We start from the raw sequence: 22,171 nt of genomic DNA, 5'->3' as shown, positions 1-22,171 counted from the left end.
AAATGCAGGACTGAAATCAGTCCATCCTGAATTGGGCCTGTTTCACTTCTGAAAACTTGGTTTGCATTCTGCTGTCTGCAATAAGTTAGGTGCTCCCTTCCTGCTTGTACTCCACAAATCATTTCTGAGATGTCATAACTTCAAAAATGGTGTAGCAGATTACAGGGAAAATTGTTGTTGGTTTGTTGCTCCCTAATGCTAGAGAAACAAGGTGGGTGAGGTAATATCTTTTATTGGACCAGCTGATGTTGGTGAAAGACATGCTTTCAAGCTATACAGAGCTCTTCAGGTCTTGGTGTAGCTCAAAAGCTCGCCCACCTCTCTCCAGAGGAAAATTGGCACTTTAGAAACACTTAACCCTGGATTTACAAAGGTATTTGTCTTCAGTGGAAGTTAGGAACCTAAATACATTTGTGGATCTGGGCCTTATCTTCTAGCACTTGTAGTGTTCAATGAGCTCTTCTATACCACATATGGGTTGTGAGGGTAAGTGGCAGTAGACATCTATCTTTTATATGGTTTTAAACTGACTTTGTTATTTGTGGAATGTGGTGAAACTGGATTGATCTTAATTTGTACCGTAACTTGCTGATGGAGAAGGAGCAGCTTCCCTACCCAACTCTTTGACTCCAGTTCACTAAATACATGGATATCTCCAGACCAATGCTAATAAAATAGAGATGTTAATGCATGCTGCTTTTCCTCCTAACTTGGTTTGCTCCATCGCTCCAGTTGTCACCTGCGATATAGTAAGGGCCTAAGTGTCCTGACATTTACTGACTTTAACAGTTACTCTTGCCACTCAGTTCCTATACTGCCCTATTTGGATAAGATTTAGTGTAATGGAGGGGCAGGGACTTGTCTGTGTTTGTACAGCACTTGGCCCGAGGGGGCCCCGATTGTGGTTGGTGCCTAGGACCCACTATAATCAATGTGGTGATTACTAGCAGGCCAGCCTGCATAGCAGGGCCATAGCTATGCTGGGGCTAGGGTGACCAGCTGTCTGGTTTTGGACTGGAACACTCAGTTGAAAAGGAAGCCTGATGGCTCTGATCAGCACCGCTGAATGTCTGGTTTGCGCTGCCAGAGAGGGGCTGGCAAGCTCCCTCCTAGCACCGCGGCCCATGTGGCTCCCGGGTCCAAAAGCAGCTGGCATGTCCAGCTCCTAGCCTTAAGGGCTGCTGGGCAGGGGGAGGGGATGTCTGTGTGCTTGCCCTGCTCACAGGCACAGCTCCCATTGGCTGGGTCTGGGCACGGGAGGAACTAGCGCTACTGGCGAGCGCTCAGCAGGTGCCTTTTGAGGTGTTGTGTGGTGCACGCTTCTCCCACTGCTGCCTGGCCCTCTTCTCATGTGGCTCGCTCAAGCTGTGGCACGTGCCCTGCTGCGAACCGTGGTCTGTCACCTCATCACTAGCACTCAGGAGTTGGAGGTATGTGTATTCCCATCTCTCAGTGCTAGGAATGGAGTTGTATCCCCATCCCAACCCCCATCATTGCATCTCTCCCCTGTCCCATCCCATCCCTGTACCTCTTACAGTGCTCTCCCACCCATCCTCTCCATCTCCCAGAGCTGCCCCCCCATGTCCCTCACCCCCTGCACCCCTTTCACCACCTCACCCTGCTGCACTCCCATTATGGCCCTATATACCTCACATCCTCATGCACCTGTAGCCTTCTGCCTCTCCCTCCATCTACCCCACATACCCCCCTCACATCCCCTCCTCTCTCCTTCACTGCCCCTTCTCACCTCCACCCTGCTCTTATCCTTGGCCTCTTTCCCTCCCCATCCTCCTTTCCTTCCTGGCTGTGTGATTTAGGCAGCCCCTGGAAAAGTATATGGAAAAAGTGTCTCTGTGTAGAGAGATGCATGTATTGCTGCATGTGTATATACCTGTGAGGCTACAAATTTTATTCAAACTCTTTGACTCTCATTCCTTTTGCTGGCTTGGCACAAGAAAATAGATGGCATAAAATGTGTATATTCATTTCATAACAAGTTGTTAAAAGAGAAGGGAACTGTAAAAGAAACCTTGTTTCTTAACAGTGAATGTTGACTGGCTCTTCTGCAATTACTAATGTATCATTGCTCCCCACCCTTGTCTAACTCTTTGTTGCAGACTCTCTTTATGTGTATGTCTAGCATCTACCACCCTGAAGCCATTATCTTATTTGGGATCTCTAGGCACTAAACAACAATTGTAATAATAAATAATGTGGAAGTATGTGTTCGTGCATGCTAGATATGTACATATGAATACATGTGTATCTGCATGCAGGGGTGGGAGTGTGTAAAAACTGATTTATTTTTATAGATATGGGACAGGTGTGCATTTCTGTGGTTGTGCTCTATGGATTTGTATTTGGGTGGTGGGAGTGAGCCTTTAATGGACCCATTGTAGCTGTGATAAGGTGTGGTCCTAATTCCACACATACAATTACAGTAACTTTAGTGAACCAAAACCATGGAGCTGGTTATGAAAAACGAGAAGAGGGGAGGGTAAAAATCATGAAAACCTTAGTGAATTTTTTTTTTAAATTACCCTTATCGACTATTTTGCTGCCAGCTCTAGCATCCTGTAGCAAATAAAATGTGAACTTAGCATGATCGAGGTGCCTGTTTGGGCTTTGCATTGAAAATGAGCATGTGAGTGAGGGTGGGGGAGAGCAAGTGTGGGAGGAACAGGGAATGGAGTGGGCTCAGGAAGGGGTGGAACAGTGGGCAGGGCAAGGCCGTTTGGGGTTTTCGGGAATTAGAAAGTTGGCAAACCCAGCTGGGGCAAGGGGCTGTAGCACAGGTGCCCCAGTCTGTCTCACCCAGCTCCCTGTGAGGAAAGCTGCTGGGCTTCTGGCGCATGGGACTGGAGCGTGGTTAATAAACGCCCCACAAGGCAGCTGCGCTCTGGCAGGCTCTTACGGGACTCCAACGGGGACGTAGCTGAGCCTGGCTGCACTACAACAACCAGTAGCCCGTGGAGCCCGCCCCGCCCCTCCACTCGGGCCCTGCCGCACGGTGCTCCTGGGAGTTGCAGTCCACGCCTTGAGCTGGCTGCGGGAGCGGGACGTGCTGGGGGCCGGAGCCATGCGGAGGTGAGAGGGGAGGGTTGTCTCGGATCTCGCAGCTAGGCGCTAGTGACTCCCCTGGGGGCAGCCAGGGCCGGGGCTGCTGCTGGGTTCGCGCAGCTGGAGGGCGGGGCGGGGAGGCAGAAAAGGGGTGGCTCTGTAGGAGGAAGTGGGAGTGAGGTGCTCTGGGGTAGGGGTTGCTCTGGGGGAGGAAGGAAGGTGAGGTGGGGGAAAGGAAGAGGGTTGGGGCATGCTGGGGCCTGCAGAGTTGTGGGTGCTCTGGGGGCGGGGAGGATGATGACTGAGTGTTAGGGATGTTCAGGTGCGGGGAAGATGAGGACTGGGGGGTTGAGGGTGCTCTGAAGGAGGAAGGGGGTGTTCTGGGGGTAGAAGGGAGGGGAGATGGGAGGCAGCAGGGCAGAAGGATAGGGGGTGCTGGGGTCTGCAGAGTTGGGCTGCTCTGGGGAGGAAGGGAAAGGATGGGGAAAGATGATGGAGTTGGGGATGCTCAGGTGGTGGGAAGATGAGGGTTGTGGTGCTCTGAAGGAAGAGGGGGAGTTTGGGGGCAGGAAGGATGGGGAGTTGAGGTGCTCTAGGGAGGAAGAGTGGGGGTTGAAGGTGTTCTGGGGGAGTGATTTCCTTCTATGCAAGTTCCTATGAGATTCTTCTAATGCAGACAGCCTGGACATGAATTCCAGCATTGCCAGCTCTTGTGATTTTATTGCGAGTCCTACAATACTTAGTGTTTTTCTTGAAGCCCTAGTTCCTGGATTCAAGAGAGAGCAACAATATCTCAGCTTCCATTTAAAAAAAAAAAAAGGTACTAGCTCTAGTGATAGTAGAGAAAAGCTTGAAAACATCAAGCAAGTTTGCCCTAAAGGATCTTAAACCTCAGCACAAATAAAATGCCCAGTATTTATTATTTTAAAATAAATCTAATTATTTCAGTGGGTGGCCCAAGTCATGATTTTTGAGGCTTTGGGTTGGCCATTTTGCAATCTTTCATGAGCCCCATCACCCCCTGGAGTCTCCAGGGCCAGCATTAGACTCGCTGGGACCCAGGGCTGAAGCGGAAGCCTGAGCTCAACCCCCACCCAAGGTGGTGGGGGTTGGGCTGTGGCCCCCTCTTCCGCCATCCAAGGTGGTGGGGCTTGGGCTCCAGTCCCCTCCTGAGGTCATGTAGTAACTTGGTTGTCAGAAGAGGATTGCAATGCAATGAAGTTTGAGAAGGCCTGGGATAGATCATTTGAAATTGCCCTGTCTTTTTCAGTCCCTCTGAAGCATCTAGCACCAGCCACCGTCAGAGACAGGATATTGGGCTAGATGGACCATTGGTCTGATCTAGTACGGCTGTTCATAAGTTAGTATACTGGCACTTTCTAAGCTTTCAGTTAAAAACAAAGTGAAGTTTCTGGCTGTGATTGTTGTGAAGAAACCTTCATCCAATGCTGGGCTGTTTGCCCAAATGTTCCCCAGTGCATGGCTGTCTGCCTGCCTGAGTTTAGAGGCAGTCTGAAACAATTGCCCTAGGAGAGGTGTGAGCAGCTCCATTCATACCAATAAAGTATTAAAGCCTGAATCTTAATAAGTATTTAGACCACTGCATTGTTAATCATTTCACTGTTCATAACTTTTGCAGGAACATCCTGTGCCTTTAAGATTGGGAATTGGACTTGAAAAGTGTATCAACTATTTCTTCCCTAACCCTATTCTGACCTTGGTGCAGGCACTGAGAGAAGGAAACAAAAAGCCACAGAACAGTAGATGTCAATGTCCTTTAAAATTCTGTATGAAATAACAAGTGCAAGGCAATGTGCCATGTGTGGAGCAAGTTCTCCCTTAGAAAGGCAGATTGATAATCAAGTTTATAACTATTTTCAAGCATGCTGCCAACTTTCTGCTTTCTTTGACGGACTCTGATGGCTTTATTTTTTATTTTGGAGGCGGGATTTGCACTGAGTCATTTGAAGCTAGGCAGGATTAATTATTTAAAATAGATCTTCCCTAAATAAAAATTACAGGAATGTGAATTAAAAAAAAGTGCTCCTAGGATATTTTTAATTTTCCAAAAATCATCTGTGTGCCTTTCTAATTGACATCAGTGAGAGTTCTGCCATGAAGGTTATTTTTAGTTCCATCTTGTGCTTTATAGTCCATCTGGACTGTCACATTATCTTCCTAGTGTTCTGATAAAGGGCTGAAAGACTATATGTAGAATTATAAATATGGTAGATTTGGGTGTGGGGGGAGGCAGAGAGTAAAGCACTCTCTGTAACTTACTGACTCCCTCTGTTGTGTTTCCACGCACAGGATCAACAGCAGCCTGTCTAGTGATGATCTCCTCCTGGAGGATTTGGAGACAGAAGGAGAGAGGCAGCTGAAGACCCTCCTTCATCATCAGCTTGATACTGCTGTCTCCATTGAACAGTAAGTATTGAACTAGCCAGCATTTGCCAGCAAAGCACAAGGCTAAAGGCTGCCCTTGCTGGCACTTGAGTGCTGGCAGACAGAGCACATTCAGATTATTGAGGGCAGCACCACCAGCAGTACAACAGCATTAATGTTGCAGCATGAAGATGATGAGAAGATATTGGTGTAGGTGAATCATTGACAAACACATGGAGATAGGTTGCACAAGCAGAGCTTCCTGTGCTGTGTCTCACTCAAGCAGTGAGCTCTGGAGCATGACTCTCAGGGAGCACGGTTCTTTCTCCCAGCATTCTCATCATGCAAACACATAATGTAGTTAGAGTTTTCAGCCACTTGGTGACACTGCATATAATAGAAATATACACTGCTTGATGCGCCCCTGCCTTATAATCTTATAGTATCAGGTAAAAGAATGTGGAATGTGCCCATGTTAGAGAGGACAGCATCTTCAGAAGCACAGCATCTCTGGTGCCCATGCTAGGCTGCTGGTGGTGAGAGCATGTCCAGGTTTATATAAAGGCCAGGATCCTATCCTCCACACTTAACTTCTGAGCCCTAAGGACTTCTCACTTTGCTGTTGATTTGTGTTGCAGGTGTGTGTCCAAGCGAAGATGCTTCGCCCCAGCCGCTCTTTACAAGCCCTTTGGAGAGGAGGCTGCAGGGACTCTGACCTTATCGCAGTTCCAGGCATTGCAGGAGAGTGAGAAAGAAACAGCCTCTCTTCGGGAACTGGGGCTCTCAGACTCAGAGATCCTGCTCTGGAAGAACCATGCTTCAGCAGATAAGGTGGGGAAGGAGCTTTACTAGCAACAGCAGGAACCTAGAATCCAGCATAGAGGGTCCTCTAGAACATAATGGAGTCTGGAGTCCAAAGCTCTGCAGAGGGTATTAATAATAGCCAATAATAAATTGCAGCTTTTAAGGCACCTTAAGCATTCTACCAAGGAATGGCTAACAGTCCATCTACATTCCATAGAGCTGCATTCACAAATAGGTAGAGCCCTGTACGGATACAAAATTTATATCCGTGGATATAAATCGGTATCCATGGAACTGCTCGTCAATAATCAGTGCCCCTCTAGTGTGAATTGGGTGGGTTTTCTCCTAAGCAATGCTGCTACTGCATTTCAGGGCTCTGGGCTGGGAGCAGCCCCTGAAGCCATGCGGGAACGGCTGCGAGCCATCCAGGAGAAGATCACAGAGCGCCAGCGCATTTTATCCCTGCCGCAGAGGTTTGCTGGCAGCAAACAGCTGAACCGGAGGGAAATGGAGATTGAGAATGCGCTTTTCCAGGGGACAGACCGTCACTCCTTCCTGCGAGCACTCTACCACCAAGGTATATGGGCTTCCCAATGCCATCAGGGTGGGAGTAACTCACAGCGAACCTGGAAGTGCGGGAGCAAGTGTTCTGTGAACGTAGATCTGGGGTGTATCCTTGCCCTTTCTCTCTGAAGAAATGGTTCTACTTCTGGACTGTGTGATGCGAGGGGAGGAGCTATTTTCCTTTTTCCCAGAGCATCTTGCATGAACCGACCATTTAAAGAAAGAACTTTCTAGCATATGAGTCTGCACAGAGCCACTGTCGGAATGTACACGCCCCCACTGGCATGCTGAATTCGGTGCTCTCTGACAGCTGTGCAACACAGTTGGTTCACTGGGATGGCATGGGTGTAGCTGAGACAGAGTTCAGCCTGTATGTATAATAGCAGCATGTAACCTGGTTCTCTTATTAATTATTTATACTGCTGTAGTACCTAAAGGGCCAACCAAAATCAGTGCCTATTGTGCTAGGCAGAGTAAATACACATCGTAAGACTGTCCCTATCCTGAATGTTTATCAGGCTAAATATACAAGCCAGACACTGGGCGGGACGGAAACTGACTTGGCCAAGGTCACCCAGCAGGGTCAGTGGCAGAGTTAGAACTAGAACCTAGGTGTCCTGATTCCCAGCCCAGGACCCTCTTCACTTCACCACACTGCCTCTCACCTGAGTATCACTTTTCTCCTGCCCCTTTGTTGTATTCTTTCTCACAATCTGACCCTTAGGCAGTGGTATCTAGCATTGCCCTAGGCGACGGCGGAAATGCATCATACACCAGATCATAGCGAGGGTCACATTTAAAGGGGTATTGCAAGCCTAACAATTAGGTTTTGTTTGTTAGAAAAACTGCTTAAAGCAGGTGCTTTTCACAACTTGTTTCTAAAAATGTGTTTTGATTACTATTATTATTATTGTTGTCTGTATTATTAGAGTGGTTAGGAGCCCTGGTCATTGACCAGGGCCCCATTGTGCTAGGCACTGTACAAACACAGTACAGAAAGATGGTCGTTGCTCCAAAGAGCTGACAATCTAATGACATTGATTCCCCATTCTCACCTACAGCTGCAGCGTCCAGGAAGTGCAACTGCTAGTGGACTAACCCCTCTGGTGTTACTCTGCACTCTGCTGAGACACCAACACAGTAAAAAAGTACCCTATTAAATGCTACGTGGATGGGGGGAAAGTTTTTCATTTTTGCCCTTGCTTCCATTAAATAAACGAAGGCAGATGTTATTGGTAACCCTGGCAAGGAAGCTCCTTTAAATCCCTGATTTTTAACCTGCTAGTGTCCCTGAAAGCTCAACAAAACATGTTTGTTCAAAATAACATTTTAAAAAGCTGCATGGCAGGAAATAAGCTTCACTAGCTATAAGCACGGACCAGGTGGAGAAGGGTCTCTGCTAGCTGGAGCGCAGGGGAACTAGTCAGTGTGCTGATCTCTGGAACATATTGAAATCAAGTGACAGATTATAAAGTCCACAGGATAATTGAGTTGGGAATGAGAGTCATAGAAAACATTCTGGTAGAGTTGCTGTTCTTCCCGGAAAGCTGTTCTAATCTGTAATACCATCAGTTACTGCTGGCAGCCTACATTTTGCCTTTCAGTAACCCCCAGATTCCTGCCGGAGGCTGGACTGAGCTGCCCCAGAGCAGAACTTCCTGTCTTTGGGGCCCAGGCTCTAGCTGTACCCAGTGATCTTTTCATTTACTTGTGGTGGTGGTGGATTTTGTCATGTCACCATATTTCTTTACTGTGGATTAGATGAAGCTCAGAAGAGGATGGTGAATGAAAAGGACCCCATGGGTCACTTGGAGACTGTCTGTCAGGAGATGCTAAAAAAGCCATTGCCCGGGGAATCCCAGTCAACAAAAAGTGATCCATGCTTGCCTTGCTTCCCCTCCCCAAGTGGACCTGTGATTAAGGGTACCACACAGCTTCTGGATCAGGGAGAGCAGCCAGAACAATATGGAGGTCCCAGCCTCCCCGCGATTAAGGCAGTGGGGACTGTGGCCCAGAGACCCATCCTGGGGTCTGCAACTGTAAAGGAGCCCGTGGAGTTCATCCCAGAAGAGGAGATTCGCAAGAATCGTCTCTCGGAGGAGGAGATCAGGAGCATCTCCCGGTTTTCCTCCTACGAGCCGGGAGAGCCAAGCAAGGTATGGGAAACATCAAGCTGAGGGTCATAAACTGGATATGTTCCCCCTTCCCAGTTATTATTGTACCGTATAAGCTGGATGCAAAACTGGATGGAAAACCATTCCCAGAGAGTAATTATCAGTGGTTCACAGTCATGATGGAAGAGCATATCGAGTGTGGTCGCACAGGGATCAGTTCTGTTAAGTATCTTCATCAATGTTTTAGATAATGGCATAGAGAGTACACTTATAAAGTCTGTGGACAGTACCAAGCTGGGAGAGGTTGCAAGTGCTTTGTAGGATAGGATTAAAATTCAAAATGATCTGGACAAACTGGAGAAATGCTCTGAAGTAAATAGGATGAAATTCAATAAGGACAAATGCAAAGACTACACTTAGGAAGGAACAATCAGTTGCACTCGTACAAAATGGGTAATAACTGCCTAGGAAGGAGTACTGCGGAAAGGGATCTCGGGGTCATAGTGGACCACGAGCTAAATATGAGTCAACAGTATAACACTGTTGCAGAGAAAGTGAACATCATTCTGGGATGTATTAGCAGGATTGTTGTAAGCCAGACCCGAGAAGTAATTCTTCCGCTCTACTCCGCGCTGATCAGGCCTCAACTGGAGTATTTTGTCCAGTTCTGGGTGCCACATTTCAGGAAAGATGTGGACAAATTGGAGAAAGTCCAGAGAAGAGCAACAAAAATGATGAAAGGTCTAGAAAACATGACCTATGAGGGAAGATTGGAAAAAATTGGGTAGTTTAGGCTGGAGAAGAGAAGACTGAGAGGCGACATGATAACCGTTTTCAAGTATATAAAAGGCTGTTACAAGGAGGAGGGAGAAGAATTGTTCTTAACCTCTGAGGATAGGACAAGAAGCAATGGCCTTAAATTGCAGCAAGGGTAGTTTAGGTTGGACATTAGGAAAAACTTCCTAACTGTCAGAGTGATTAAGCACTGGAATAATTTGCCTAGGGAGGTTGTGGAATCTCCATCAGTGGAGATTTTGAAGAGCAGGTTAGACAAACACCTGTCAGGAATGGTCTAGATAATAGTTCATCATGCCATGAGTGCAGGGGACTGGACTAGATGACCTCTTGATATTCCTTCCAGTCATTTGTTTCTATGCCCTAACGCAGAGCTCTGGGGACACTGTTCTGGCACCTGTATTAGATTGATGGGATGCCAGGGCCAGAAGGGGCTAGTGGGCAGAATCCTAATGGGTAAAGATTCCTGCTTGCGAATGATGAAGCATCACCAAATAAGTGTGTGCAGTTGCCTTCCAGACAAAGGAGAAATAGTCTCCTCTGCTGGGAGAATAAAGATGCTTTTTGGAGTCCCCTGCTTAAATACTCCTAGGATACCTAACTGCCAGCCATGTTTCAAACCCAGCCCCAGATGGACTATAGTGGGAGGAAGATCTCTGGCTCTCAGAGACCTAGACAGACATAGTGCCATCTCCATAACTAGTCATGAGCAATCTGAATGCCTTCCCACAATGCTATGTTTAAAACTTGTTTAACAGGCAGCAAGAGCTCATGATATAAATAACTGGAGCCAACAAGAATCTATGTAGATACAGCATGGTACAGCCTCAAAAAAGCCATAAGATGCTGTCCTATATGTGCCCGTCTCTGTCTTATAAACATACAACCACCAGTGTGGGGAAGGGGGAGGCCTGGAGGGGTGTGTGTGTGAGGGGGCAGCGCCAGCCCTTCCCCATGTGGAGCAGAAGGGGCTGGGGGGGGGGGTGAGAAGGGCAGGGCCAGCCCCTCGCAATGTGGGGCAATCAGGCTGTAGGGGGAATGAGAGGGACAGGACCAGCCCCTCCCTGTGTGAGGCAGAGGGGGCTGTAGGGGGAATGAGAGGGGCAGGGCCAGCCCCTCCCTGTGTGGGGTGGGGGGCTGGAGGGGGGAGGAGGGGCAGGGCCAGCCCCTTCCTGTGTGGGGTGCGGGGCTGTAGGGGGGCAGGAGGGGCAGGGCCAGCCCCTTCCGGTATGTGGCAGAGAGAGCCTGTGGGGGAGAGAGAGGGGAGTTAGCTGTATAGAGATGGCCCTTCTCACACAAGTCTGTGGTGACTCTTTCTCTCTCACCGCTATTGTTCTGGGGGCTGATTAGGTGCTGTATTTGAAGAACCTGAGCACTCAGGTGACAGTGAGGGAGCTGGTCTCGCTGTTTGCTCGGTTCCAGGAGAAGGATGGCCCACCGATCCAATTCCGCCTGCTGAGTGGCCGCATGAGGGGCCAGGCCTTTATCACCTTTCCCAGTGAGTCACTCAGCTGCATCTCGCAGGCCTTTCCTGATGAATGATGGTGCAGTGTCAGCTCTGGAAGGGCTACGCTTGCTGGGGTAGGAGGGGAATTTGGCCACCATGCTTATCTGACCTCAGCATCCCCACGCTGCCCCAGTGACGAATTCCAGCCCTCCCATCGAATAAGAGGGATTCAATGTCATATGCTCACTCAATGGTGGCATTCCCCACACACTGCTCTACCAATGAGCTCCCAGCACTGTGCTGTATAACAGTGCACAAGAGCTAGAAATGGCCAGGAGAAGACCACATGATCCCGAGGTCTGTGCTTCAACCCAGTGGGCTTGAGAGCAGAGCTGGTTGTAAGAGCAGTTATATGTGCCCTGTAACCTGATCTCACTTTACTCTCCTGTTCCAGGTGTCGAGGTTGCACGGGAAGCAATGCTGCTGGTGAACGGTTATAACCTGATGGGGAAAACGCTGGTGATAGAGTTTGGGAAAAGTAAGGTGCAGTCATCAAGTGTTGACTCTGCCTCCCACAGCTTGCGTGCCATCACCAGTGCAGAGAAACCCACTACCAACTAGTGGACAAGTAATCTGTGGGGTGTGTGTGGATCCTCATGGATTGCGGTTACTCACCTTTTGGAACAGTCCTTTAATTCTCTGATTCTGAGCTCAACATTCAGGTATATAAGTCCCAGCGTGGGGCATGGGAGTCATGAGAGCTAAGTTCCTTCAAGTGAGATGCAGAGGAAAGCTAGAGGCAGCCCCACTCAGCATGGGACAGAGGTGACTCTTGGGATGATAGGAACAGAGGCAACCTCACCTGGTGTAAGGCAGAAGGAATGCTGAGGTCAGTGGCTTGGTAACAGACATTGGTCTGAAGGAGTCTGAGGATCTGAAATTGCTGTGTGTTTGAACACTCATACCATGCAGCATATTCTGAGGGCTGAGTCCTGTGCTGTATTCCATTCCGTATATAGTTTAAACAAATAGCTTTATGCTGTTTGTACCGGATGCCTGTTTTGTCACCACCTCCAGGGTAAGTGGTAGCTGTTCCTGCCTGTTTATATCTGTATTTTGGTGCTGCCATCTGAATGGCATTTAAGGGGGAAGAATATGTGAATAAATGTGTTCAGGTTGTGTTTTCCTAGTGCATGTCTCAGTTCCCCAGATGCTCCTCCGCCTTTTGCCCTCTCTGTATTGCAGAACAGCTGCATCCATCATCTTCTTTGCCTGGAAATTTTTGGATACTGTAGAAGCCGCCTACGTAGGGCCTTTCTTTTAGGACCAGGTATATTGTGCTTTGCAGACTCTAGATAATAACAGCAGATCTCATTTCTTCCTCACAAGTTACTGTACTGGAGCAGACCAGCAATGGTCTGTCTGGTCTGAGAGCCTGTCTCTTACAGTGGATAGCAGTGGAGGGTTCAGGAGAAAGAAAGACATAAATGCCCCTCCCCTCATCCCATAGCCACAGGATTGCATCTGTGTATTTGATTATACTGTGCTATGTGACTGGGAAAACGACTTGACCCTTCACTCTTGATCTACTAAAGCCCCAAAGCGCAAAGATTGGTAGCCTTTGTAATTTTTCCCAACTAGTCTCACTGCAGATGCTATTCTTGATATAAATGTTCAGTTGCTTTCTGAGAATTATGCTATTTTCTTCAGGAATAGCCTCCTCTGTCAATAAATATGGCAGGCTATTGTAATGTTTCTTCCCCACCAACCTGACTGTCTCTGTAGAGAAGCATTTGAGATCCCCTTGCCCACTGATTGATGGAACCAGATTTCATGGCTTTAACAGAGATGAGCTGTGCAACACCTGCCACATACCCAGAAGGGATGCAAATTCCCTATAACAGCTAGTTCCTTCCCCAAGCATCCAGCTAGTAGCCCTACTGTCTGTTGCTTTTTTCTCCCCTTGTCTAGTCTACCCCTAGCCTGTCAGTTTGATTTTTCTGGCTATTGTCAGCTCTCGATAGCCTTTCATCATGTGTCATGCACAAAATCCAGGCTTGAGTTCAAACATCAAATGGAGTGATGTGCAGTGTCCTACTTGCAATGTTGGCGCGGTGAGGATGGCTTTAGAGCAAAAAAAAAGTAGAATGCAGAAGTGTTACTACATCCGCTCTTGAAGAATGAGCTATACTACATGGTACAACAGAGTCCTTACAAACTCTGGAGGCTTAATTCTTCAAAACAGCAGCGTGATAGGCACAATGGCTGAGGTGCATTCTTATACTCTTCAAACACCAGAGTTCCTTTGGGGCCCTGTCTGGTGGCTCCAGCCTGCTTAGTTCACATTGCCACGGAATGTTTGTGCGTCACAATGGGGATGGTTCCAAGCTTAACACTGGCTGGGATTTAAATTTAATTTCATAGGGAGCGGAGAAGGTGGAATTTCCTTCCACTTTACAGGAGAGTAGAAAACAGAGGGACATGCCAGAGGTAGGTCTAGATTATCTATTTTGTTTCCTTTCATTGGCAAGTTTTTAAATTCAGGTTACATCTTTTATGCCCACGCTTCACTGAACGTCTGCATACTTCAATGATCATACAGAACTGGTAGTGGGACTGGGGGGTTAGGATTAATTGCTGGACAGGGGGCAGGCAGATAGAGTGAGAGCTCCAGCAACAGGGGCCAAAATCACCTTACCTAATACATTTGGGCAAGTGGGGTGCATTAATTGGTACATGCATGCAGTGAGATTGGGTAGAGTAAGTTCAAAAATCAAGACAGACCAAAAAACACGATATAGTCCTTAAAAAAACAAAACACAACACATGATTTTTTTGGGTCTGACTCATGATTTTTGATCGTTAGAGATTGGCAGTACAGGAGTAGGGTTAGGAGGTTACTGTATTTCAAATTCCCAAATAGAGGACAATACAGGGGGCGGGGGGGGGGGAAGGGGGAGAGCTGGGGTAGAGAGTGCTGGTGGAGGCACTGCCTTCAGAGCTGGGTGCCGAGGGTGACCAGACAGCAAGTGTGAATAATCAGGACAGGGGGTGGGGGGTAATAGGAGCCTATGTAAGAAAAAGACCCAAATATTGGGACTGTCCCTATAAACTTGGGACATCTGGTCACCCTATGGGTGCCCAACTCGCAGCTGCCACTTTCTGGGCCTCCAGCAGCAGTGTGTAAGTACAGCTGGCAACATCACGGACGTTTACTCGTTTCAAAAATCTTCCCTGATACAGATTGGCTTCCTGATCTGGACATATGGGAATCCTAGTTACAGGAGAGCGAGAGTAGGGGAGACAGAGAAGGGCTGCCGCCCCAGGGGGTGGGTATGCAAATTGATTCAGGTCTTTAGGGAGCTCATATAGGGGATCAAGTATCAGAGGGGTAGCCGTGTTAGTCTGGATCTGTAAAAGCAGCAAAGAATCCTGTGGCACCTTATAGACTAACAGACTTTTTGGAGCATGAGCTTTCCTGGGTGAATACCCACTTCGTTGGATGCATGTAGTGGAAATTTCCCATATAGGGGATCTCTTATTAGGATAGATGAGAAGGCCGCCATGTTACTGTGCGGACGTGGAAGTGTCCCTGTGGAGGTCGCCATCTTTCTGTACGGCGGAGTGAAGGGGGAATCAGTATTACTGTAGCTCAGGACGTGAAGACCTCCATGTTGCTGTACGGCGGCGAGCTGCTAGCAGGGGCCGCCATGTTGCTGTACGACTCGGAACGGGACCTCCGGGGTGGGGGCCGCCATATTGCTGCGGTTGAGGGAGAAGGGGGCTCTCGGCGTTGGTGCAGTCGGAGCTGTCACTGCGCGGCTCCCCGTCTTCTCCCGCTGGAGCCCGCGGCGCGGAGCGCTGGGCCGCCATGGCCCGGAGGCTGAACACGGAGCAGGGCATCCGCCTCAGCGCGGTAGGTGGGGGGGCCGGGGCGGCGGGGCCCAGCCTGCGGGAGCCCGGCCCTGACCGCCCCGCTCTATCGCTTTCCCCGCAGATGAGCCCGCGGTACCTGCAGAGCAACAGCACCAGCCACACGCGGCCCTTCAGCGCCATGGCCGAGCTGCTGGGTGAGGCCGGCTTGTACTGGGGATACTCGGGAAACCGGGAGCTGTGCGGGGAGGCGGGGCGGGGGGCTGGGGGGCTCTGGGGAGGGTGTCCAGGGCACCGGTAGCTGTGCTGGAGGGGCAGGGCAGGGGGGTTGGAGGGCACTGGGGAGGGTGTCCAGGGCACCGGGAGCTGTGCTGGGGGGGGGGCAGGGGGTTGGAGGGCTCTGGGGAGGGTGCCCAGGGCACCGGTAGCTGTGCTGGGGGGGGGGCAGGGCAGGGGGTTGGAGGGCTCTGGGGAGGGTGCCCAGGGCACCGGTAGCTGTGCTGGGGGGGGGGCAGGGCAGGGGGTTGGAGGGCACTGGGGAGGGTGCCCAGGGCACCGGTAGCTGTGCTGGGGGGGCAGGGCAGGGGGGTTGGAGGGCTCTGGGGAGGGTGTCCAGGGCACCGGTAGCTGTGCTGGGGGGGCAGGGCAGGGGGTTGGAGGGCACTGGGGAGGGTGTCCAGGGCACCGGTAGCTGTGCTGGGGGGGGGGCAGGGCAGGGGGTTGGAGGGCTCTGGGGAGGGTGTCCAGGGCACCGGTAGCTGTGCTGGGGGGGCAGGGCAGGGGGTTGGAGGGCTCTGGGGAGGGTGTCCAGGGCACCAGTAGCTGTGCTGGAGGGGCAGGGCAGGGGGTTGGAGGGCACTGGGGAGGGTGCCCAGGGCACCGGTAGCTGTGCTGGGGGGGCAGGGCAGGGGGTTGGAGGGCTCTGGGGAGGGTGTCCAGGGCACCAGTAGCTGTGCTGGAGGGGCAGGGCAGGGGGTTGGAGGGCACTGGGGAGGGTGCCCAGGGCACCGGTAGCTGTGTTGGGGGACAGGGCAGGGGGTTGGAGGGCTCTGGGGAGGGTGTCCAGGGCACCGGTAGCTGAGCGAGGGGGGGGGGCAGGGCAGGGGGTTGGAGGGCACTGGGGAGGGTGCCCAGGGCACCAGTAGCTGTGCTGGAGGGGCAGGACAGGGGGTTGGAGGGCACTGGGGAGGGTGCCCAGGGCACCGGTAGCTGTGCTGGGGGGGCTGGGCAGGGGGTTGGAGGGCTCAGGGGAGGGTGCCCAGGGCACCGGTAGCTGTGCTGGGGGGGCAGGGCAGGGGGTTGGAGGGCTCTGGGGAGGGTGCCCAGGGCACCGGTAGCTGTGCTGGGGGGGCAGGGCAGGGGGTTGGAGGGCTCTGGGGAGGGTGTCCAGGGCACCGGTAGCTGTGCTGGGGGGGCAGGGCAGGGGGTTGGAGGGCACTGGGGAGGGTGCCCAGGGCACCAGTAGCTGTGCTGGGGGGGCAGGGCAGGGGGTTGGAGGGCACTGGGGAGGGTGTCCAGGGCACCGGTAGCTGTGCTGGGGGGGCACGGCAGGGGGTTGGAGGGCACTGGGGAGGGTGTCCAGGGCACCGGTAGCTGTGCTGGGGGGCCACGGCAGGGGGTTGGAGGGGCACTGGGGAGGGTGTCCAGGGCACCGGTAGCTGTGCTGGAGGGGCAGGGCAGGGGGGTTGGAGGGCACTGGGGAGGGTGCCCAGGGCACCGGTAGCTGTGCTGGAGGGGCAGGACAGGGGGTTGGAGGGCACTGGGGAGGGTGCCCAGGGCACCGGTAGCTGTGCTGGGGGGGCAGGGCAGGGGGTTGGAGGGCTCTGGGGAGGGTGTCCAGGGCACCGGTAGCTGTGCTGGGGGCGGCAGGACAGGGGGTTGGAGGGCACTGGGGAGGGTGTTCAGGGCACCTGGAGCTGTGCTAGGGGGGCAGTTGGAGGGCACTGGGGAGGGTGTCCAGGGCACCGGGAGCTGTGCTAGGGGGGCAGTTGGAGGGCACTGGGGAGGGTGTCCAGGGCACCGGTAGCTGTGCTGGGGGGGGCAGGACAGGGGGTTGGAGGGCACTGGGGAGGGTGTCCAGGGCACCGGTAGCTGTGCTGGGGGGGCAGGGCAGGGGGTTGGAGGGCTTTGGGGAGGGTGTCCAGGGCACCGGGAGCTGTGCGGGGAGGCGGGGCGGGGGGTTGGAGGGCTCTGGGGCGGGTGTCCAGGGCACCGGGAGCAATGCTAGGGGGGCACTGGGAGGGTGTCCAGGGGCACCAGTAGCTATGTTGGGAGGCACTGGGGAGGGTGTCCAGGGGCACCGGTAGCTGTGTTGTGGGGGCAGGGCAGGGGGTTGGGGGGCACTGGGGAAGGTGTCCAGGGGCACCAGTAGCTATGTTGGGGGGCACTGGGGAGGATGTCTAGGGGCACCGGTAGCTGTGTTGGGGGGGCAGGGTAGGGGGTTGGAGGGCACTGGGGAGGGTGTCCAGGGCACCGCAGTTGGAGGGCACTGGGGAGGGTGTTCAGGGCACCGGTAGCTGTGCTAGGGGGGCAGTTGGAGGGCACTGGGGAGGGTGTTCAGGGCACTGGTAGCTGTGCTGGGGGGGCGGGGCAGGGGGTTGGAGGGCACTGGTGAGGGTGTCCAGAGCACCGGTAGCTGTGCTGTGGGGACAGGACAGGGGGTTGGAGGGCACTGGGGAGGGTGTTAATGGTACTGGTATCGGTTCTATATACTATATTAGTGGTTCTCAAACTGGTTGAGATCACTTTAATGGGGTCACCAGTGACAGTGTTAGACTTGCTGGGGCCCAGGGCAGAAAGAAGAAGCCTGAGTTTTTAAGTGGGGAGAAACTTGGGGTATGCAGGACAAATCATATTTCTGAAAGTGGTATAGTAGTCTGAAATGGTTGAGAACCACTGTGCTAAGTCACTGTGCATGTGCTGGGCTGGGCAGCTCTGCCAGGGAGAGGGGAAGCAGCCATCTGAGTCTCAACTCCCTCCTCATTTAACAGTGATGCAATTCTTCACCCTCATGTTTGAAGCTTTTATTGACCTGAAGGTGACTGGTGCAGCAATGCCTATCTGAGTCTGCAGACAGAGGGCTTAAATGTCTCTGTGTCTTGTCCAGCAGCAAGAATGTAAAATTAAGAACACTGTTACATTTTGCTGTTGCTATTCGGAACCCTTAGGACAGTAGTAAAGCTGTGGTTTCATGCTGCTTGAGAAAACTCTGAGCAAGTACTGGGGACAAGGAGTCATAAGCAGGCTAGCATAGGATAGTGCAAACCTCTCTTGTGCCATCTGGGGATTGAACTTTACATGTCCTGTGCCTCAGGTAGGCATGATTCAATGGAAAGTTCCACAATTGGATGCAGAAGGATGAAATGTTCTAGGACAGGCAATTTAAAAAATCTAAAGCATTGACTGTTTGAACCTGCTCAGAAATTTGGAATGTTAGAATAAATTCTAGATGAGATGGAATAATGGCAGTCAAAGGGACATGATCACTACTTAACCATGATACAGTGAATATTATCATCACTTTTGTGGTGTGTGTCTACTTATAGACTAGATTACTGTGGTTTTGCAATTATCATACATTCTTTGACTGCCTCCTCTGACCGTCAGTCCATGTTTCTTCAGCACAGTTTCCAACTGTACAAACTTTGAAGCAGCTGCAAGTAGCCAGTGATTCTTGCTTTCACCTCACATGCAGCATTCCCATCACCAGGTCTTTCAAATTCTACCCGCCTGATGCTCAAGATTGGCTGTGATCAGTCCTGCATGGGCTTAAGGGCTGATATTTTATGACCCTTCAGGATTACAAGAGAGCTTCCTCTTGGGACACTTCCTTCAAGCCCTGGAAGGTCTCAAGATATCAGTCTTAAAATCATGATCTTTTTATGTATAGAAAAGGCCCCTTTTTGAGAAATTCACATTGACTTCCTCTAAGCTGTAAGTGAACTGAAGGTAACCATGGTACCTAGGTTTACAATGCAAGGGTTCCAATAACATTTTTATTTCTAAACCATTTTCCAAACAGTTCTTCTGCAATGCAGACAGCACATGCAGAGTACACAAGGGTGGCATTGGGGTGGATTTTATTGGCCATTGTTCGAGTTGGCTTGCATAACTCATTTGTGGCTTCCTCACTCATAAAAATATGTGTCTCCCCCCCCCCAATCTCATTCTGTTTAAATCTTTACGGGAATACTATTGTATAACACAATTCTCTGTATGTATAATTTATATTTACACACCCTTCTTCAGATAAGAAACCCTTTTCTTGTGATAAGCAGTTTTGGGGAATATGGGAGAAATTAATAAAACAGGTACCTTTCAGCCTGGAAAAGAGATGACTAAGCTGGCGATATTATAGAGGTCTATAAAATCATGACTGTTGTGTAGAAAGTAACTAAGGAAGTGTTATTTAGTCCTCATAAGACAAGAACTAGGGGTCACCAAATGAAATTAATTGGCAGCAGGTTTAAAACAAACACAAGGAAATATTTCTTCACACAATGCACATTCAACCCGTGGAACTCCTTGCCAGAGGATGTTGTGAAGGCCAAGACAATAACAGGGTTCAAAAAAGAACTAGTTAAGTTCATAGAGGATAGGTCCATCTATGGCTATTAGCCTGTGTTTGCCAGAAGCTGGGAATGGGTGACAGGGGATGGATCACTTGATGATTACCTGTTCTATTTATTCCCTCTGAAGCACCTGGCATTGGCTGCTGTTGGAGGACAGGATACTGGGCTATATGGACCTTTGATCTGACCTAGTATGACCTTTCTTATGTTCTTATGGTACATCCTCTATCAGACATTTCCCTGTATTTGGGAAAAGGAGGGTTCAAGAATGCTTTCATTTCCAAGATCTGAGGAGATGATCTTTGTGTCAGGAATAGTTGAGAACAATGAATATGCCTAACTGGCCATGTTTTTTCCTTTCACAGACAATGCCTCAGATCCAGGTGTGACGGCTAAGCTTCTCTGCATTGATGTTGTGGAGATCAAGGGGGAGCTTTGTTTGACTTTCACAGATAATGGTGCTGGAATGACACCTCACAAACTTCACCGTATGCTCAGGTAACAAGCTAAGAATTCACCCCAGATATGGTTTTGCTACCGTAGATTCAGATCTTGCAAGCAAGAGTTGTCGTTGACCCAGGGTTCTGGACTTAAGGAATCCTGATTCAGATGTACACAGGGTTCTTCCTGTGGGTTTTCTTCTTTTCCTTTCCCTCACACTGTGCAAAATCCTAAGATTTACCCTCTCACAAGCTGATTTTTAACATACAGTGCATGGTCCAGGGACTCCTGACTTTTTACATTCAGGGCTGTTCCATACACAAGGTTCCTCACGTAACAACTGTCCCTGGCTTAGCTGAAGTAATTTGGCGTGAATTAGAAGCTGTAAGCAAGAGCACATAATTCAGTACAGTACTTGGGGCAAGGAGTATTTGCTTAAAATAAACAAATGTCTCCTGAAGTTAGTAAATGAAATCAGAAGTCTATGATCTTGTTTCTGAAAACTTGTTGTAATGAATTTCCCATCTTGTCTCCCTTCCCTTCAGAATGTTAAAATGGCTTGTGGTTTCAGAGAACGTGACTCTCTTTTCTTTAATCTTTCATTCTGTGATGTGAGAAGATAGGCTTACCTCATTGCCAGTTTCATGCCTTCTCATTAACAAAGGCAGACAGGGACACGGCCTGACTCTCTACAGTGAGGAATTTCGATTCAATTTTTATTATTATTTTATTAATTAACTTCAAAAAAAATTAAAATTTGACTTGTTACTTTTTATTCTAAACCACAGAATATCAAATTTGCCTCAGTGTAACATCATCTAAAATATTTTTATCCCTAACATTCAGTAGCATTCTCTAAGAGATGACCTCTCATTCTGTCCCCTGCCAAAGGCATAAAGATCAGCTGAATGCTCTTGCATTTGGTTCCTAGGGTAAAATTCTCAAGAGTTAGCTCTCTCAGTAGAGTCTCCACCCCTCACTCAGGTCTGGTACAGCCTGAGTTCAACAAACTTTAGGGTGTGATGCAAGGTCTGCTGATCTTATTTGCTCTTGTTTTGGTTAATTTATTCCTCTTGTGCTTTAATTGTATCTGCTGGTAGTAATCATACTGGATGCCATGTGATCATCATCCTTTGCTGAGGGTAGAGAAGGGCATGGCATCAGTATCTTAAACACCAAAAAGATGTCCTTGAGCAGCTATGGCAGTAGGTGCTGTGTACATTGAAGAAGCATGTTAGAACTGGCAGTTAATTTTCCAGGAGTTTATCATAGACTACAAAATAGTAAAAACTTGCTTCTGCATCTTCGTGTGCCTGTCTCTTCTGTTATGCCTCTGTGCCTGGCAGATGCCCGGGAACATCAGATGTCTACTCCTTTGGGGCCCACCAGTCACGCATTCCCATCTTCCTGCTTAGTCTTGGTGCTCATGTCTGTCTTTCCTAGGAGCATCACCAAGCCCCCCCTCCTTTCTCTCCCTAAGCTGCAGGTCCAGTACATCTGTGGGTATTTCTCCTTACTTGGATGCTGCTGCATTACCCATTGTCCTGTTCTACTATTTCTCCTCTCAGAACAAATGCCATGTAACCTCTAGGTTTCCCTTAGACCTAATAATAATTTTGCTGTTTCCAGCAGGCCGTCTGCAAAGCAGATAGTCAGTCGTGGTAGGGCGTGGTTTGGTTGTTCCTCTGCAACAATTTGTAGATAGATAAGAAAGGTGGGGGACAGAGGCAGAGAATCTATCATTTCTTCAAATGCTGTTAACACAAAACCACAGTTCTTCCGAAAAGTCAGAGGGGTTCAGGAAGTGAAAACCAGAAGCCTTAGCCCCTTCCTGCTCTGTGTGGTGAGGGAGGAAAGCAATGGCTTGGTCTCTTATTTCAGGTTCTCTTGAGATAACATGAAGTGGCTGTGAAATTGAAGTGGAGGAGGGACAGCAGGCCTCTCTAGCTGTTAAAATTCTAAGACTGAGATCACTTCACATGGGAAGCTCATTGCAAAATCCTTCCCCAGAACTAGAGAGGGACGCTTTCCAAATCTTCTGTAGGACTAATCTAGGGTGAGCTAGAATGAGGTGTTACAAAGCCACAAAGTGACCCTCTTTCCTTCCTTCACCACTT

At 50.0% G+C, this 22,171-nt stretch overlaps 2 protein-coding genes across 4 annotated transcripts in view; both read left to right on the top strand.

Annotated features, from left to right (window-relative positions):
* The first annotated feature begins 3,022 nt into the window (after positions 1 to 3,022).
* Positions 3,023 to 12,350, top strand: RBM41 (RNA binding motif protein 41). The gene is made up of 7 exons (XM_030574258.1): positions 3,023 to 3,087; positions 5,371 to 5,487; positions 6,084 to 6,276; positions 6,622 to 6,826; positions 8,575 to 8,969; positions 11,073 to 11,220; positions 11,624 to 12,350. Exons 1-7 carry the CDS (start codon positions 3,080 to 3,082, stop codon positions 11,788 to 11,790), a joined length of 1,233 nt encoding a protein of 410 aa, XP_030430118.1. The 5' UTR covers positions 3,023 to 3,079; the 3' UTR covers positions 11,791 to 12,350.
* Positions 12,351 to 14,911: 2,561 nt separating this feature from the next.
* The window catches only part of MORC4 (MORC family CW-type zinc finger 4), a 30,688-nt gene continuing 23,428 nt past the window's right edge, over positions 14,912 to 22,171 (top strand). The window contains exons 1-3 of one of the 3 annotated variants that reach the window (XM_030574254.1): positions 14,912 to 15,085; positions 15,167 to 15,239; positions 19,979 to 20,111. In XM_030574254.1, the coding sequence (XP_030430114.1) occupies positions 15,041 to 15,085; positions 15,167 to 15,239; positions 19,979 to 20,111 (251 nt within the window). In that variant the 5' untranslated portion in view covers positions 14,912 to 15,040. The remainder of the gene's footprint in view (positions 15,086 to 15,166; positions 15,240 to 19,978; positions 20,112 to 22,171) is intronic. The other 2 variants (XM_030574255.1, XM_030574257.1) reach the window with 2 other exon arrangements.

Source organism: Gopherus evgoodei, chromosome 9 (genome assembly GCF_007399415.2).
Source record: "Gopherus evgoodei ecotype Sinaloan lineage chromosome 9, rGopEvg1_v1.p, whole genome shotgun sequence".
Lineage (NCBI taxonomy): Eukaryota > Metazoa > Chordata > Testudines > Testudinidae > Gopherus > Gopherus evgoodei.
This window is presented reverse-complemented; position numbering and strand designations above follow the sequence as displayed.

Coding starts and splice junctions, on each gene's coding strand:
- RBM41 (XM_030574258.1), top strand. Junction 5,488..6,083: donor ACTGCTGTCTCCATTGAACA/GTAAGTATTGAA, acceptor TTTGTGTTGCAG/GTGTGTGTCCAAGCGAAGAT. Junction 8,970..11,072: donor AGCCGGGAGAGCCAAGCAAG/GTATGGGAAACA, acceptor GGGGCTGATTAG/GTGCTGTATTTGAAGAACCT.